Source organism: Panthera uncia, chromosome E1, assembly GCF_023721935.1.
Source record: "Panthera uncia isolate 11264 chromosome E1, Puncia_PCG_1.0, whole genome shotgun sequence".
NCBI lineage: Eukaryota > Metazoa > Chordata > Mammalia > Carnivora > Felidae > Panthera > Panthera uncia.
In genome coordinates, this window is record NC_064814.1 from 32,084,539 (window position 1) to 32,104,515 (window position 19,977).

Genomic DNA, 19,977 nt, shown 5'->3' on the forward strand with positions numbered 1-19,977 from the left:
GCATAATTTTGCTAACATGAGTAATCCAGAGTAGTCAAACTCAAAGAAACAAAGTGAAATGATGGTTGCCAGGGCTGGTAGGAGAATGGGGAATTATTGTTTGATGGGTGGAGAGTTTCAGATTTCCAAGATGAAAAAGTTCTGGAGATTGGTTGTACAATGTGAATATATTAAACACTATGGAACTGTATGCTTAAAAATAATTACAACAGTAAATTTTATATTTTATATAAGCGTATTTTACTACAATAACAAAATTTTTTTTTAAGTTTCTGTTGCCTATAAAAGAGACATACTGTTGCATTTCTTAAAAAGATTCTCACTGGGGCCCCTGGGTAGCTCAGTCGGTTTAGCATCCAACTTCGGCTCAGGTCATGATCTTAGCAGGTTTTGAGTTTGAGCCCTGCACTGGGCTCTCTGCTGTCAGCACAAAGGCTGCTTCTGAACCTCTGTCCCCCCTTTCTCTCTGCCCTTCCTCTGCTCATGCTTGCTCTCTCAAAAATAAATACACATTAAAAAAAAAAAGAAAAAGCTTCTCACTAACGGAGTACACTGAGCTTAGAGAAAATACCTAAATGCGTCTACATTTTCTCATTTGTAAGTAATCTGAACACCAAAAAGAAATTAATGAAAGTATAAAAAAACGGCATATTAGATAATATCTGTAAGCTCATTTAGCATATTTCCATAGTACCAAATTTAACATAGCTTTTATAATAAAGGAAATTTATCAGAACAATTCTTTATCAATGGCCTATATGCATCTTCAGCAGACCAAGGGGAAGAGGGGCCAGCTGACATCAAGAACAAAGAAGAGAGATTTAGCAAACACTAGCAGTTCCACTCCTTTTATCAGAGGCTCTAATAAAAGAAGCCCAATCAAGAGTTAGAAGGGTCTTTCAAAATAGTGATACTGATACAATGCCAAGAGAAAAATACTTAAGTGTTCACCTATAAAACGAAAAAAATTTTCAATAGTGTCGTTAAAATAACACCTATCAACATCTATGAAATACTCAAACACAAGTTGAGGGCATACTTGTCCTTTTCATTTTCTTCATGTTTGGTGAGACTGCAGAGTTGAAGAGTATCAAGCTGCTGGGTTACTTCTTCTGCCCAACGACAGTTTACTAGTTCTCGTAGCTGGAGTGGAGCACTGGAGAAAAAATATGTACATATACTCCAATTCAGGAATTTGAGATTATTTTCTAACATAAACACATTCCAAAGGTAAATATGTGAGATGATGAAAGTGCTATCAATGGGGAGAATCCTTTCACAATACATACACACACATATCAAATCATCACAAGGTACAATTTTTTTTTTTTTAATTTTTTTTTAACGTTTATTTATTTTTGAGACAGAGAGAGACAGAGCATGAACAGGGGAGGGTCAGAGAGAGGGAGACACAGAATCTGAAATAGGCTCCAGGCTCTGAACTGTCAGCACAGAGCCCGACGCGGGGCTCGAACTCACGGAAGGTACACTTTAAATGTCTTACAATTTTATCGGCCAACTATACCTCAAAATATTAAAAAACAGAATTACCATATAATCCAGCAATACCACTTCTGGGTATATATCAAAAAAAACTGAAGGCAGGTCTTGAAAAGATGAACACCCATGACCATAGCAGCATTAGTTACCTTAGCCCCAAAGTGGAAGCAATCCAAATGTCCATTACCAGATTAATGAATAGATGGAATGTGATACATATATATGATGCAGTAATAATCAGCCTTAAAAAGGAATGAAACTCTGAGGCTCCTGGGTGGCTCAGTGGGTTAAGCATCCGACTTTGGCTCAGGTCATGATCTCACATTTCATGAGTTTGAGCCCCGCATCAAGCTCTGCGCTGACAGCTCGGAACCTGGAGCCTGCTTCAGATTCTGTCTCTCCCTCTCTCTCTGCCTTTCCCCTGCTCACACTCTGTATCTCTCTCTCTAAAAAATAAACATTAAAAGGGGGCGCCTGGGTGGCTCAGTTGGTTAAGCATCCGACTTCAGCTCAGGTCATGATCTCACAGTCCGTGAGTTCAAGCCCCACGTCGGGCTCTGTGCTGACAGCTCAGAGCCTGGAGCCTACTTCAGATTCTGTGTCTCCCTCTCTCTCTGCCCCTCCCCTGCTCATGCTCTGTCTCTCTCTGTCTCAAAAATAAGTAAAAACATTAAAAAATAAATAAATAAACATTAAAAATTTTAAAAATTTAAAAAAAGGAATGAAACTCTAACATATGCTACAACATGCATGAACTACGACATACAAAGGGAAGGAAGACAGTTGCAAAAAAAAATTATCAAATAAAAACATACTCAAAACAGAGCTCACAACATATTCATACCATATTACTATTAAAATAATAACAGACTGAATGAGAAGTATGGTTTGCAACTTATTTTTACATTAATGTCATTTACAAAAAAAATTCCAATTACAGATTGAATTCTCAATACCTTAAAGTTGTACTATCCAAAATGACAGCCACTAGTCACAAGTGACTATTTAAAATTTTAATTATTTTTTTAAGTTTTTTTATTTTTTTGAGAGACTGCAAGCATGCACAAGCAGGGGAAGGGCAGAAAGGGAGGGAGAGAGAATCCCAAGCAGGCTCCACGCTCAGCACGCAGAGCCCGACACGGGGCTCAATCTCACAACCATGAAACCATAACCTGAGCTGAAACCAAGAGTCAACGCTCAACTGACTAAGCCACCCAGGCACCCCTAAAATTTAATTAAAATTAAATAAGAATAAAATTTCATGGGGCTCCTGTTTCCCAGGTGCTCAGTCGGTTAAGCAACCAACCTCAGCTCAGGTCATGGTCTTACAGTTAGTTCATGGGTTTGAGCCCCACATTGGGCTCTGTGCTGACAGCTCAGCCTGGAGCCTGCTTCGGATTCTGTGTCTCCCTCTCTCTGTGTCCCTCCCCTGCTTGTGCTCTGTCTCTCTCTCTCAAAAATAAAATAAATATTAAAAAACAATTTATTAAAAAAAAAATAAAATTTAATTATATAGTCAAACTAGATATATTTCAAGTGTTGAACTGCCACTGTTGAACTGTACCCAGTGGAATTAAACAGCAAAGTTACAGAACATTTCCATCATTACAGAAAGTTTCTGTTTGATAGTGCTGGCTTTCTTAAAAGTTAATATAAAAAAAGTAAACAATACATGATGAAAATGGACAACAAATGAGATGAAGTAGTTTAAGCAAAACAAATATAACTAAATATGCCTCAAAAGATGTTCAGTTTCAATCATTTTTTAGAAAAGCATAGTTAATTGGGCCCCTGGGTGGCTCATTCAATTAAGCATCTGACTCTTGGTTTTGGCTCAGGTCATGATCTCATGGTTCATGGGTTCAAGCCCCCATCGGACTCTGCACTGATAGTGCAGAGCCTGCTTAGGATTCTCTCTCCTCTCTGCCCCTCCCCAGCTCACACACAAACTCTTGCTCTCAAAATAAATAAATAAACTTTAAAAAATAAAAAAGCATATTAAAAATGAGATACTATTTTTCATTGAATGGAATGACAAAAAAAAAAATGACAGATTGATAACCAGTATTGGCAGAGGAAAAGGCACTTTTATATCTATTATTAGGAACGGTAAATGGTAAAAACCTTTCTTTCAATGTAATCTGGCACAATTATATGAAAAAAACAAGAGTGGAAATTAAATGTGTCTGAATATAAGCATATTAAATAAATCAACATACGGTCATACAGTGGATTATTCACACTTTTTAAAAAAATGACATATATGTACATATCTTCAAGGAAGGTCCCACCATATTTTACATGAAAAAAAAAAAACAACCCAAAATAGAATTATATCACATTTGGGTATTTTGAGAAAAATGTATACATATCAGTATACTCTTAGAAAAATGTCTAGAATACATAATAAAATCTAACCATTTCTTTTCAAAGTGTTATTTAATGAAAAGATTAGGCAGGGAGTATCAGAAATAGAAGTCTTTTTATTTTATTTATCTGTATTAATTAGAAAGTTGGAGAACTTTTCAGTTGTATTTTAATTATAAAAATCAAGAAGTTAAACAATGCTTCTCTAAAAGATGGTAAACAGGGGCACCTGGGTGGCTCAGTCGGTTGGGCATCTGGCTTCGGCTCGGGTCACGATCTCACTGTTCGTTTGAGCCTGGCATCAGGCTCTGTGCTAACAGCTCTGAGCCTGGAGCCTGCTTTAGATTCTGTGTTTCCCTCTCTCTCTGCCCCTCCCCAGCTCACTCACACTCTCTGGCTCTCTCTCTCTCTCAAAAATGAATAAGAACTTTAAAAAAATAAAAATAAAAGATGGTAAATAACGTACTTAATGCATTCTACATAATTTTTATTTTATTTTATTTTTTTAATGTTTATTTATTTTTGAGAGAGAGAGAGACAGAGTTCGAGCAGGGGAGAGTCAGAGAGGGAGACACAGAATCTGAAGCAGGCTCTAGGCTCCAAGTTGTCAGCACAGAGCCTGATGTGGGGCTTGAACCCACGAACCATGAGATCGTGACCTGAGCCAAAGTCAGACACCTAACCAACCGAGTCACTCAGGTGCCCCTGCACTCTACATAATTCTAAGTCAGATAAATTAGTTCGCATTTATCTAGACACATTGCTTATTTTCTTTTCAACTGTATTTACAAAAAGGAGAAATGTGACAGAATGCAAAAAAACTCTGAATATTAAGGCACACTTTAATCCCATCACCTTGCTATTTTCCAAATTCACAAATAATCATAGCAAAACACTTACCGGCAATGAGGACATTGAGCTCTCTGCTCTGTCAGCCAGCGCTAAGGAGGCAAAAAATTAGATTTTGATTATAGAAAAATTATTACTTTAATTTGTACATATTGAATACTTAAATACAAAATTTAATGAGTTTAACTCTCTAGTGCTTGTATTAATTACAGAGATACGTACAGAAATAGCATTCAATCTACTATCTCCCTCTCATTATCATTATGATGGGGACAAATTTTCAAAGGGACAGAACTAATTCCAAAATAGTTAAGAAGCTTTTCTCTCATAGGAAAGAAAGTGATCTTAAGAATATGTGATTACCCCAAGGAAGATGTTGATAATCTTCGCAAAATCAGTAATAATACAGTAACCACCACCCCTGAAAATAAACCACAGTGACGATTTACTTCCATCTAATCTCTCATAAAATCCCTGAGAAAGTCTAAGGTACTACTAAATTCCTTTCTGAAAAGCTAATTTTGAATATGGATTATGAATTTTGGATATATACATTAGACCTAAAATATGAATAAGCAATACAACAGAACTTTACATCTTAAGAGCTCTACAGTCCAGTAATGTAATTATAAAAAGCTTTTATAAGAGAGTATCTCCACTAAACTTCAAATTCTATTGAGTTAATTGTTTTAATTATTACTGGATAGGGAGTAGTTTTACACCATATACAAAGGAGATGCGAAGATTATTTGAATACCTTTCCAAAAACAATAGGATCATGGTTAAGCTTTTTAAAGTCAAATAATTAACTCAGAAATGAAATTCCCAAGGAAACCTTAAAGGACAACAAAAGGTAAGAGATAATAAGGACAAAGGTACTTCACAGCAAACAATATAAAGCTGGAAGAAAAAGAAAACAGACACAAAAGGATTCCTCTATTCTTAATAACCTTGAAGATTATTTCTTTGGTCCCTCAGCAAAAGTAAGATTTGGGTCAGGTTTCTTCCTCTCAAACAATGCTCTGCTAAATCCACAGCACTCTTCTAGGGCTGGTTTCAGCCCACACCTCTCTTGCCTCACCTTCTACCTCACTCTAGGGAACCCAACAAGGTTAAGGCTTTAGGTATATTTATTTCCTCTCTCTCCCCAGGATATTCTTCAATTATACCATTCCTACTCATTCTTTAGATTTCAGTTTATGTCACTTCCTCCAGAAAGCTTGCCCTGACTCTCTACAGACTACCACAGCAACCTGTACTTCTTCCTTTACTGTGCTTATAATACTTTGTTACACTGACTTATTTATCGGTCTCCTCTGCCCTGCCAGACTATAAGCTCTCTAAAGGTTGGGACCATGACAGGGAGTGACCAGTCCATATTTTTAAATATGTCTCTCCGTTCCAGTCAAAACAGGCTTATTGCTACACTATACACCACGCTTGGTATATTTGTGTATTTGCTAGTATGTCCCCCCCACCATGTGCTGTCCCATGGGAATGTCCAGTAATTAGGTCCATAAAACTTTCCTAACTATAACAAGCTAGTAATCTTTCCCATCTCTGAATATTTATGGCATTTTTACCTTGTATTCCATAATCTAACTTAATCACAAAATAAATATGGTAATTTTAATACTTTGGGAAAAACAATATTTCTCCCAAACCAAAACCAAAGGTAAGAACGAGCAATACAATATTAATGCACAAGAAGAATTAAAGAAAACAAAAATTATAGTAGAGCAATTCCCCACATTCAATTTAAGAATTTCTCTCCATTAAAATGGAAGAATCACGGCTTTAGACAGTATTCAGACCTGAGTCTGACTCCTAGCTCTAGCACTTACTGACTACAAGACACCAGACATGTGACTGAGCTCAAGTTTCCTCACAGGTAACAAGAGAGTCAACATACCTAACTCTGCAAGACTGGACTAGGGAAATTCTCAACAAGAGCCCAGCAAATCGAATTCAACAATATATTAAAAAGACTATACAGCATGACCAAGTGGGATTTACTACCTGGAATGCTGAGATAGTTCATTCAATATAACAACACATCACATTAATAAAATGAAGGAAAAAACCCACATGATCATCTCAACTGATGCATAAAAGGTCTCTGACAAAATCTAGTATCCTTTCATGATAAAAACACTCAAGAAAAAGGAACAAAAGAGAACTTCCTCAATTTGATAAAGTCCATACATAAAAGATCCAGAGTGAACATCATACTCAATGGTGAAACACTGAAAACTTTTTCTTTAAGATCAGGAAAAAGACAAAGATGCCCATTTTCACCACTTCTATCCAACACAATACTAAAAATTTCACCGAGAGCAATTTAAGCAAGGAAAAAAAATACAAAAGCATCCCAACTGGAAAAGTAGTAAAATTAATTGTTTGCAATAACATAATCTTGTATGTAGGAAACCCTAAAGGTTCCACAAAAAACTATTAATATTAATGAACAAAATGAACAAATTCACCAAAGTTGCAGAATACAATATCAACCCACACACACAAAAAACACATTTCTATATGCTAGCAATGAAGAATTCAAAGAGGAAATTAAGAAAATACATCTACAACATCAAAGAAAAAAGTAAAATACCTAGGAATAAACTTAACCAAGGAGTTGGAAGATTTATACATGGAAAACTACAAAACACCACTGAAAGAAAGTCCTAAATAAACAGACATCCCATGTTCATGTATTGGAAGATTTAATACTGTTAAAATCCCAATACCACCCAAAGCAATCTACAGTATCAATGTAATTCTTATCAAAACCACAATGGTGCTTTTTACAGAAGTAGAAAAACCCATTCTAAAATTCAAACGGAAGGGCACCTGAGTGGCTCCATCAGTTAACTGTCCTACTACTGATTTCAGCTCAGGTCATGATCTCGCCATTTGTGATACTAGGCCCTGTGTCGGGCTCTGAGCTGACTGGACAGAGCCTGCTTGGGATTCTCTCTCCCTCTCTCTCTGTCCCTCCCCTGCTCGTGCTCTGTCTCTCTCTCTCTCAAAATAAACAAATAAACACAAAAAAGAAATTTAAAAAAAAAGGAATAAAACTTTAAATATATAAAGACAAATGTTATATGATTACATTTATATGAAGTACTTAGTTCAGAGACAGAAAGATAGTGGTTACCGGGACTGGGGAAAAGGGTAATGGATAAACGTAAGGAAAGTAGGCATCTCTATCTTTATCCTGATCTTAAAGGAAAATGTTAAGGTACTGCTCCATATCTATGAGAATGGCTAAAATTCAAGACTGAACGTACCAAGTGTGGGCATTAATGTGGAAGAATTAGAACTAGAACTCTCACACATTGCTGGTAAGAATTTAAAATGATATTATTTTAGAAAACAGTGTACAATTTGTTAAAGTTAGATATACATCACCATGTGATCTAGCTCTTCCATTCCTATTTACTTACCTGAGAGAAAAGAAAGTTTAAGCCCATTCAAATACTTGTATATAAATGTTCATAGCAGTTTTCTATGTAAATACCAAAAAGTAGACACAGTTATGTCCATCAACAGGTGAATGGATAAACATATTATGGCATATGCATACAATGGGATGCTACCACTTGGCAATAAAAAGGAATACTATTGATCCACACAACATAGATACATCTCTAAATAATTTTGTTGAGGGGCGCCTGGGTGGCTCAGTCAGTTAAGCGTCCGACTTCGGCTCAGGTCACAATCTCGCGGTATGTGAGTTCGAGCCCCGCGTCGGGCTCTGTGCTGACTGCTCAGAGCCTGGAGCCTGTTTCAGATTCTGTGTCTCCCTCTCTCTCTGACCCTCCCCCCTTCATGCTCTATCTCTCTCTGTCTCAAAAATAAATAAATGTTAAAAAAAAATTAAAAAAATAATAATAATAATTTTGTTGAGTGAAAAAAGCTGGACACATGAGAGAACATATCATAAGATTCCATTTCTATAAAAGTCCAAAAAATGCAAACTTATCTACAGTGACAGAAAGCAGATCAGTGGTTTCCTAGGAATAAGATAAGTGGAGGGAAGGATTACCAAGAGGTACAAAGAAACTTTGGAGGATTATAAGTATGTTCACTATCTTGTAGTGATGGTTTCTCAAGTATATACATTTATCAAACTTACCACACTATACACTTTAAATATGTGCAGCTTACTGTATGTCAATTATATCTAATTTTTAAAAACTCCAATATTAAAAAGAAAACAAAGTCAATATCTACAGGAAATCATAAAATGCTACCAATGCTGAAAATCAAGGAGTCAAAAACAAAACCAAAACTACTTGATGAAAAAGACTGGGGCAAAAAAATGGGTGAAAATACAAAAATAAGAACAGGTAATGATGGAGAATCAACTGAGAGTAACTGGAAGAATGAAAGAGACCTGGCCTGAAAATACAGCCAACGTTCCCACTTTTTGGTATATGCGTATAGAAGCACAAGAGAGTCATAGGTAGAGTGCTGGCCTGGGAGTGAGTCCAGTTTTGGTCTGTCCCAAACCACTAGATAACTTTGGACAAGTCTATTCATGGGTCTGGACCTTAGTCTGTTTTATTCAGTGACACAAGCATCTGGCCTGTCATGGATAATTAAATTTCCATGGTCAAATGAACAGAGATGGGATGGAAGAGAAGGGAGAGGCATCCAAATAAACAATAATACAATTTGGTTGGGTGGAATGCCCAGGTCTCAAGGACTTTGCTCCTGTAATTATCCCCTCTCCCCAGCATCATTAATTAATCTTTCTCTACTGGTTCACTTTCAATGAGATATAAACCTTTTCAACCCACTCTTTTTCCCCTTTACATCAAAATTTTTAGAGTTTTTACACTTGCTGTCTTATTTGCCTCCCTCTCCCAGACATCAAGATTTTGTCTTCATTATTCCACTAAAACTACTCATCAAGGTTACCAATGTCCTACACATTCTCAAATCCAATGGTTAAATCCCGAACCAGAAATACAAGACACAGTTAACCTACTCCTCTTTGAAACATGTTTTTCACTTGAATTCTGTGATGCCTCACTCACGGCTCCTTCTTGTTATCTCCTGCTTAATCCTCCTCCTCCTCCTGACCTCTAAATGTTGAGTGACCCAGAGTTCAAACCAAAAAGTCTTTTCCCTATCAGGTAATCTGGTGACCTCATCAAATGCCTAAAATACTATCCATATGCTAATAATTCGGTATCACTAACATCCCCTTCCTCAACTCCAGATTCATATTTCCAACTGCCAACCTCTCCAGTTAGATGTATAAAATCTTAAACTTGACATATTTAAAAACAAAACTTGTACATCTATAGCCTACCCAACTCTTCCTCCCCAAATTTCTTCTATCTCAGAATAGAAAACCATTCATCTAAATGTTGTATAAAATTCTCATGTCCCATCTATAAGTAAATCCATTGGCTCTACCTTCAAAACATATCCAGAACTGCCCTATTTTTCACCACCTCCACTGTTACCATTCGAGTCTAAACCAAATTGGTCTCCTCACTTCCTCTCCCACCTATGGTGCCTATAATCCACTTTCTACATAGCAGCAAAAGTGAGTTTTTAAAAATTACTGCGTATCATTCAAAAGCTTTCAATGGCTACCATTACAGTTAAAATAAAAGCCAAGGTCTTTACCAAGGCCCTAAGCTCCATCTCCAAATTCATCTCCTTTCCCTCTTTCTCTCTTTGCTCCAGCCACACTGGCTTCTTTGTTCTTTCTCTCAGGGGCTTTGCTCCTTCTGATTTCTCTGCCTGGGACTTTCTTCCTGTAGCTACTCACATCACTACCACATTTCATTCTGGTCTTGGCTCAAATATCACTTCTCAGAGACCTTCACAGACTATCTAAAATAACTAACAACCTGCTCATACCCTCCGCAAAGTCCCCACTCTATACCTTATTCAGTTTAATTTTCTTCATAGCACTTTCTGGTATCTAACATATGTCTATTTACCTTTTTGTCCATATCCCAAGTAGTAAATAAGTCAACTCCCTGGGAAGTCGATGCTTAACTCCAAGTAGATGTGTAATTAGTATTTGTTGAATGAATAAACACATGAATGGTACATTCAGGAACCAAGACAGCTTTAGAAAGAAAGAATAGAGGGGTGCCTGGGTGGCTCAGTTGGTTAAACGTCTGGCTTCAGCTCAGGTCATGATCTCACAGTTAGTGAGTTCAAGCCCCACATCAGGCTCTGTGCTAACAGCTCAGAGCCTGGAGCCTGCTTTGAATTCTGTATCTCCTTCTCTCTCTCTGCACTTCCCCCACTCACTCTCTGACTCTCACAAATGAATAAAACATTAAAAAAAAAGAAAGAAACAAAGAATAGAACCAGATTATCCAAGTGGTCTGAATATAAAGATAATATTCTAAGGAATTAAGGCAATGAATCTGAGGTTTCTGATAAGGAAAAAAAAATGACATTTCTGGAAAACATCAATATGGCAGCAGGATATAAAATGAACCACAGATAAGAAAAGACTTGGAGTGCCTGGGTAGCTCAGTCGGTTAAGCATCCAACTCTTGGTTTCAGCTCAAGTCATGATCTCATGGTTCGTGAGATCAAGCCCCACCTAGAGCTCCACGCTGGCAATGAGGATCTTACATGGGATTCTCTCTCTCTCCTCCCTATGCCCCTCCCCAGCTAGCAAACACACTCTAGCTCTCAAAATAAATATATAAACTTTAAAAAAGACTCAAGATAGATCAGTTAAAAGCTAACTAGGGGTGGGGCGCCTGGGTGGCTTAGTCAGTTGAGCATCCGACTTCAGCTCAGGTCATGATCTCATAGCTTGTGAGTTCGGGCCCCACGTCGGGCTCTGTGCTGACAGCTCAGAGCCTGGAGCCTGCTTCTGTGTCTCCCTCTCTCTCTGCCCCTAACCCACTCACATTCTGTCTCTGTCTGTCTCAAAAATAAATAAACATTAGGGGCGCCTGGGTGGCGCAGTCGGTTAAGCGTCCGACTTCAGCCAGGTCACGATCTCGCGGTCCGTGAGTTCAAGCCCCGAGTCAGGCTCTGGGCTGATGGCTCGGAGCCTGGAGCCTGTTTCCGATTCTGTGTCTCCCTCTCTCTCTCTGCCCCTCCCCCGTTCATGCTCTGTCTCTCTCTGTCCCAAAAATAAAAATAAAAAACGTTGAAAAAAACAAAAATTTTTTTAAATAAATAAACATTAAAAAAAATTAAAAAAAAAAAAAAAAAAAGCTAACTAGGGGTGTCTGGGTGGCTCAGTCAGTTGAGCATCCAAATCTTGATTTCGGCTCAGGTCATGATCTCAGGGTCCTGGGATCAATTCCCACGTCAGGTTCCGCACTGAGCGGAGAGCCTACTTGGGATTCTCTCTTTCTCCTCTTTGCCCCTCCCCTGCTCACTTGCAAGCTCGCTCACGCGCTCTCTCACTCTCTCTCTCTCTCTCTCTCTCTCTCTCGCACACGCTCTCTCTCTCTCTCTGGGGAAAGAAAAAAAAAACGGTTGGAGCACCTGGGTGGCTCAGTTAAGCAACCAACTTTGGCCCAGGTCATGATCTCACAGTCTGCGAGTTTGAGCCCACCTCCAGCTCTGCTGACAGCTCAGAACCTGGAGCCTGCTCCAGATTCTGTGTCTCCCACTCTCTGCCCATCCCCCACTCACTCTCTCTCTCTCTCTCTCTCTCTCTGTCTCTCTCTCTCTCAAGAATAAACAATTAAAAAAATTCTTAATAAAAAAAGATAAAATTATCTAAGCATGAGGTAATAAAGGTATATATTTCTCTGCTAGAATGATAATGGAATGGAAAAGTAGGACAGATCTAAGTGAAAGCAGAAGATAATAACTGACAGGACTTAAAAATTACTGGTGCCAGGGATCAGTTGGTTAAGCCTTAGACTTTGGATGTCAGGTCAGGTCATGATCTTATGATTCAGGATATCAAGCCCTGCATCGGGTTCTCACTGACAGTGCAAAGCATGCTTGGGAGCCTCTCCCTCTTGCTCTGTCCCTTCCCCACTCATTTATGCACATGTGCTCTCTCTAAATAAACCTAAAAAATATCATTGGTGTAAAAGGTTTCAAGTTTGAATGACTGGCAGAACAGAACAAAAAGAAGTCAAAAAGAATCAGTTTAAAAAAACAGAATTTGATCGGGAACAAAGCTCAAGGTGCTGGAAAGTCAAGGCCAAAGGAATAGATTTAAAAGCCATACACTGAGAAATGATAGTTAAACCTGCAAGAATAAATCAAATTTCCCAAGGTAGATGAAATTTTCCCACTTCTTCTTAATTTTGAGAGAGTGATACAGGCCAATTACCTAGTTTCCACAGCTTCTGTTTCACCATTTATAAAAAATAATGCCAAATTTATTAATTGCTATTTTAACAATAAAATATTAACACCTTACAATGGAACAGTACTTTACAATTTCTAAATTGCTTTTTAGCTTATCTCATTTAATGCCACAACCATCCTGTGAGGCAAATCTTGTTACCTCATTCTATAGCTGAAGAAACAAGACTAGGAAAAATTGAGTTTCTCAGCTTATGAATGGAAGAACTAGCATGATATATAACCTTGGTCTTCTCCACATGGTGTAGAAGCAAAGAACACAGGCTCTAAAGCCAGACTTCCTGGATTCAAATCCAGCTCTATTATTTGTTAGCTGTGTGACCAGAAGCAAGTGATTTAAGTGTTACAACCATTACTCTCGACAAAGGTTTATTTATCTTCCTAAGGCAGAAATAAGGAACCACAGAGAAATTTTGAGGTGAAGAGCATGTTAGATGGCTTTGATTTTCCCAGTAAAAGACAAAATCTACTGCGAGTAATGTGGGCAGGGCAGTTTTTAACTATGATTTGCAGATGTACTACTGAATCCCTCCACATAAAAAAGAAGTTCTTCTGCTTCACATCTTAGGCTTCCTCATAATGTTCTTTGAGGGGTTCACCTACATTCCTTTTAAAGCCAACGGACTATATTAATCTCTAAAGTCTCTTGTACCTGTAAGATTATACGACTTTAATCTAAGCCTCTGAACCCATTATTAGCTTTTTCTCCATGCTACCCATCCAACAGTATAAACTCTGAGTCTCACAGCACTTTGTTAGTGCCTCTTTATGACACTATACATACATTCTTCAGTATAAACGGAGCCCATTATGTCACTTAGATTTAAGCTCCTTCAAGGCAAGCACTCCATCATTTATCTTAGAAGTCTTCAACCCAGGGGCGCCTGGGTGGCTCAGTTGGTTAAGCGTCCGACTTCAGCTCAGGTCACGATCTCGCGGTCCGTGAGTTTGAGCCCCGCGTCCGGCTCTGGGCTGATGGCTCAGAGCCTGGAGCGTGTTTCAGATTCTGTGTCTCCCTCTCTCTGCCCCTCCCCCGTTCATGCTCTGTCTCTCTCTGTCTCAAAAATAAATAAACGTTAAAAAAATTAAAAAAAAAAAAAAAAAAAAAGAAGTCTTCAACCCCAAACGCAATGCAGGCAACCACTTTACCAGTACTTGTTAAATGTGCAATGATTTAATAAATATATTAAAATTATAGTGGGTTTTGATTTCTAGACATTTCATGGTAGTTATCTCACCTCCACAGTACTAAGTAATATATGATGATGGTCTCCCTATTAAGGAACATTCATTTAAAACATTTTTTAAAAGGAGACAAAATGTAAAATTTAAAAAGATAACAAAACTGGGGTGTCTGGATAGCTCAGTTGGTTAAAGTGTCCGACTCTTGGTTTCAGCTCAGGTCATGATCTCACAGGTTCATGGGTTCAAGCCCCACATCAGGTTTCACACTAATAGCACGGAGCCTGTTTAGGATTCTCTTTCACTCTCTATCTCACAATGAATAAACTTAAAAAAAAAAAGAAAGATAAAAAATATGGTCGATTTTGGGGTGCTTCAATCAGCTGAGCATCCTACTCCAGCTCAGGTCATGATGTCATGGTTCATGGGTTCAAGCCCCACATCGGGCTCTGCTGGCAGCTCAGAGCCTGAAGCCTACTAGAGATTCTGTGTCTCCCTTTCTCTCTGCCTCTCCCCTGCTCATGCTCTCTCTTTCTCAAAAATAAATAAACATTTAAAAAACTAACTTTAAAAGAATATGGTTGATTTTTACAACACATCGTATATACACTAAGGGCATGTAGAAAGAAATGCAACTTACCCTGATACAGCTAAAACAACAAAGCTTAGAGCAATGAGGACACAGGCGTGCATCCCGTAACTTCTCCATACAAATGAAACATCTGAAAACCTCCGCAATGCTCTGAAAATAATAAAAAATGTAAGGTACACCAGATTTAGACTACTGAATCAAAAGTAAAAAGCATGCTTAAAACAACTCACTCAACATTGACATTAATTTTGGGCTGATATAACCTGTTTTAATAAGTCTTATCAGTACTTGGTTAGTCAAGGCCCAGTGTACCTCAGAACATCTGGAAAAAGTGCTTTTTCTTTCCTAAGCTTCACAGTGGCTCTATTCTAAGGAAAGAACATGAAATGCAAACACACTTATGCACAAATATTATCACTGAAGCATAAATTGTAATCACAAGAATGTGGCTATAACCCAAATTTCAAAATATTAAATTATGACAGTTAATAAGAAAAATTAGGACAGTTAACACAGATTATGACAGTCACTAGAAACTTCTTGATTTGAGGATACAGAAAAAAATAGCCTTATTATGATGCAGAACACCTAAAAAAAAAAAAAAAAAAAAAAAAAAAAAGATGGACTGACTGAATGAACTATATTAACTTTTTCTGCAATTTCCCCAAGGGGATGGACTGCTTTTAAAATTTAAAAAAAAAAAAAAAAAACCTTTAAAAAAGATACATATACTAACAGAGTGTACTCTGATCAAGAAAGAAACTAATTCAGAATCCAGAAATCTGAATTTGCCCTGATACTCCAACCAACTAGCTTTTTATTGGAGCCTGAGATTTTGTTCCTATGGAAAATTTTAGTGGTCGCCCCATGAAGGCTTTGAAAAGAAAAAAAGAAGAATAAATAGAAGAAACGATAGTTTGCAAGCCTCAGATAAATCATTTTAGGAAGTAACTAACAAGAAAGCAGATATAATGAAAACCAACTTATTGTATATTTTATTTTTACCGTACTCACATTTATTTACTCCATCCCAGGAGAATTAAACGCTCCCAAACCAAGAAAACGTTACAAAACCTTTATAACACTTTCGCAGGAGGAACTAAGGAGAAAATTATTCATTAGTCCAATCATGACTCTGCAGAACCAGAAAGAACCTGTGAGATGCAGACGCTGGAGGAGGGGAGGGTGGACAATAAGACCATTGGGTGAACTACTTTCAACTGGAGTGCCTGTAATACAGTTGCAACTTACTAAGGACCAAGGTAATGGAAAGTTCAAAATTCGACAACTGTTAAATAATTAGGTCCAATAAGCAATCTTTTTTTTTTAATGTTACTGGCCTTTAAGTAAATATCTCAACCATTTGGAATCACAGCTCACAAGAGCCAAATATAAAAGAATAGGTTGTTCCAGAAAACTACAAATAGGATAATAAAAGTATATCCTCATTCAATTTAGGAAGGGCAGAAGTCTGCAAAATGTACGGGTCGGGGAGGAATGATTCCAGTTGGAGAGAGTTTTGGATCTGCACTTGAACTCCCAAGAACAGGTAGCGAGTGCACGGCACGTCTATCTAATGAATTTGCAGTTTTGCTCTTCCCAGACTGTAGTTTGCAAAAACCCTCTGAGAATGAGTACCGTGCCAAGACACCCAGAAAACGCCAGGATACCACCACCTGACAAGGCACCCGAAGAGCTGCGGACCTAGCACGGCGTCCTTCGCACTGGGCCAGCCTTCACTACACCCGCAGCGGCGGAGTGGGGGTGCTCTACTACAGGGAGGGCTAGGGCAGGGCGCCCCAAATAAAGAAGGCTCAGGGGGTAGCGGAGGGAGAGTAACCACCACCCTTCTCAACCCCCCTCACCTCTACGCTCTGTTCATCCATTGCCTCCGACTCTCGGCGGGGCCCTCGGCGACCCGCGGAGTCCGTGGTCTGACCTATTGGGCGCCGGCCCGAGGTCACCAGGTCAAATCGCCGACGAAAACCACGCCGGCGTGTGGCTCAGGAGGCTCCGACGACCGCCCCACCTGCTCGCCCCATCGCGTCGGGTTCGGCGCCAGCTACCCCCACTTCGCCATATTTATCCGCGCACCCGCCCTAGGGCGCAGTGGGAGGGCGAGCGGTGGCCGCAGCTGCTTCCTCACCGCTAAGCCGCCCGCCAGCAACCGCGAGGGAGCCTCGCACCACGTGACGCGGGCGCGCGCGTATCGAACTGCTGCTAGAGCCCGGCGGCGCTGGTCTCCAGCAAAGAAGGTGCTGCAGGGAATTCGCAAACACCAACGGTAACCAGGGCAGCTGAAGGAGCGGCGAAGAGGAAAGGCGCGGTGCGCATGCGCGCAGAACGCGGCGTTAGGGGAGCCGGGAGGAGAGAGGCGGGCGACTAGTTCCCGCGGTGCGGGGGCGCACACGAGATTTGGCTGCTAGCAGCCGCAGGGCTGCGTGTGTTTGGCCACAGTCTAGCGCGCAAGCGGATGAGAGTTTGGCGCTCGCTGGTCTCCACGCCTCTGCGCCCTTAGGGAAGGGCGGCGCTCCACCAGTCTCAAACTTTGGCGCGCCAAAGACTGGAACAACCACCTGGAGTGCTTGAGTGAAACAGACTCTGAAGCCACACCCCTAGGTATTCGGACTTGATTCTAAGATAAGGCTCCACAAAATCGTCAACAGCCACTCTCCGCAGATTTGGCTGCAGGTAGCCTTTGGCCCGCACTTTTTGAGAAACCATGGTGTAGAATTGGTGGCTAGTGTTCTTTCTTTGGAAGGAACCCCAGATTCTCGGGTTTTGAGACTTCTGCCCCACCTACTCATATTGTGAAGCCTACAGCGGTGTCGTTTCAGGAAGAATGGGACCACAGACTGTAGAGATTTGATCTACACCACTCCATCCAGCATGTCTTGCCACTTGAGGTTTGCCGTCGCTATGGGACTATGGAAAGTGCAAGCGTCAGCTGTGTTCAGCTTTCCTATGTTGGCGTCTTCTTCATACAATTTTGTCATGAAGTCTACAGATGGCAGGAATTGAGGGTGTGAGACAAAGGTCTTACATCAAATTCTTAATCTGAATTTACTTTTTCCTTTCTGATGTATTGCAAACCACTATTACACTTAACCCAATCTAGAGTGCACACGTAAAGAATCAACAATAACCTAGAAAGAAGCTCTTGAGTATCAAGGGATTTGGACTTTCTTATAAGTAGTGGACAATTTTTTAATACGTGAGCCATGGACAGGAATAATTTAGTAAGATTAATCTGTTACTGGAAATTCTTTAACCAAAACTTATTTATGGTCTTGATGTTTGCTCGCCACCATTTATGATAAAACGCCCTGAATTGTACACTGTAGTAATGGTTAATGTTTAATTTTGCTAAGTGAATTTTACCTCAAAAAAGTTATCTGTGAAACACAGTACTGTACTTGGGATTCAAAGAGTAATGAGAAGTGAAAAAAATAAGACAAATTACAACATATAAATATTAAAATAAGTTCTTATGCTAATAGATATATTTGTCCAAGAACCCAAAAATGTTTAAAGATTTATTGCAATAGTTCATAATAGTGAAAAATTGGAAAACCTATACAATTAGGGGTCAATGGTTGTAGCCACAGATTATGGTTAATTTAAGTAAAAAAGAATTTAGTTGGCAGGATGCCTAGCTACCACATGGAGGTAGGAAACCTGGGATCTCAGAATTCCCTAAAGGAGGACCTAGCTGCCTTTCCCCGGAACTCCAACAAATCTAACTTGTCTATTATACAGCTTATCAATGCCTATCAGTACAGAACTGAAAAAAAATCATGGTAACATCCATATATTGGATTACAACTGTTCAAAACAATAGCAGAAGTGTGTGATAAAAATATCCAAAATATATTTACAATGAAAAACACTGGGCACCTGGGTGGCTCATTTGGTTAAGGGTATGACTTCAGCTCAGGCCATGATCTCTGGGTTCATTGGTTCAAGCCCTGAATCGGGCTCAGCAGTGACAGCACATAGCCTGCTTGGGATTCTCTCCCTCTCTCTCTCTCTTTCTCTGCCCCTCTCCCACTCGCGCCTCTCTGTCTCAAAATAAATGAATTAAAAAAAAAAAAAAAAAACCCTAAATGCAGCTGCAGTATAATATATGGTATCAGCCTATTTTTGTAAAAAAATATTTGTAATTTGTGTATATATGTAGAAACATCTGAGGGCGCCTCAGTGGCTCAGTCGGTTTAGTGTCCAACTGTAGATTTCAGCTCAGGTCATGATTTCAGGGTCATGGGATCAAGCCCTACATGGTGCTCTGTGCTGAGCATGGAGCTGTATATGATTCTTTCTCCCTCAGCCCCTCTCTCTCACTTGCACTCTATCTAAAAAAAAACAAAAAAAAATACATACATAAATAAATAGGTAATGATAAATGAAACATCTGAAGAGATTCAAGATAATTTCTGGATAATAGACATACTTGTATGTTTTAATTTCCTAAAACCTAAATTTGTATTAAAATTAATTTGTATTACTTACAACTTTAAGACATAAAAACACTATAGTCACATAAAAAATAATTATCCAAATGAGAAATAAAAGACCTAAATTAGGGTAGTAAGAGTGAAAATAAAGTGGAGCTTGGATACCATGAACATTTCAGAGAAAGAATTATAGATTTTATTGGCTAAGAAGATAAAGATACAAACTTCTTAATTCTAGGTAACAGAATAGTGCCCATGGACAAAATAAAGTCAGTAAGTACTCTGGAAGTGATCAATTTGAATACTCAGAATTTTTTTATTGGACATATGGATCTATGCATCTAGATCTAATGGAAGAAGTTGTATTTGGGAATCATAAATGAATATATAAAGAAGTGCAGAGAGAACTATTTTAAGGGGGTGTGGGGGAAGAACCAATATCTACAGGATGACTGTGAAGGAAATCATAGAGGAAAAACACCAGGAATTTGTCATGACTTCTTTGTGATACTACCATTTTTCAATCCCACCAATCAACATCACATCCCAGAGCCATTCCATGACAAAAACTTCCTAAATATTAACAATACTGAAGAAAATGTTACTGAAGTGTGACTTATTTCTCTGTAATCTAAAGGGGAGGGGGGCGCCTGGGTAGCTGAGTGTCCGACTTTGGCTCAGGGCATGATCTGAATTCATGAG

General features: G+C 39.0%; 1 protein-coding gene across 12 annotated transcripts in view; it reads right to left on the minus strand.

Annotated features, from left to right (window-relative positions):
• TRIM37 (tripartite motif containing 37) overlaps positions 1–17,151 on the minus strand; it is a 145,842-nt gene extending 128,691 nt beyond the window's left edge. For 6 of the 12 annotated variants that reach the window (XM_049637772.1, XM_049637781.1, XM_049637770.1 and 3 more), the window contains exons 1-4: positions 16,687–17,150; positions 14,870–14,971; positions 4,768–4,808; positions 1,040–1,156 (exon numbers count right to left, since the gene is read on the minus strand). In XM_049637772.1, the coding sequence (XP_049493729.1) occupies positions 1,040–1,156; positions 4,768–4,808; positions 14,870–14,971; positions 16,687–16,707 (281 nt within the window). In that variant the 5' untranslated portion in view covers positions 16,708–17,150. Of the gene's footprint in view, positions 1–1,039; positions 1,157–4,767; positions 4,809–14,869; positions 14,972–16,686 lie in introns of all 12 variants that reach the window. The other 6 variants (XM_049637780.1, XM_049637776.1, XM_049637777.1 and 3 more) reach the window with 3 other exon arrangements.
• Between the last annotated feature and the right edge of the window lie 2,826 nt (positions 17,152–19,977).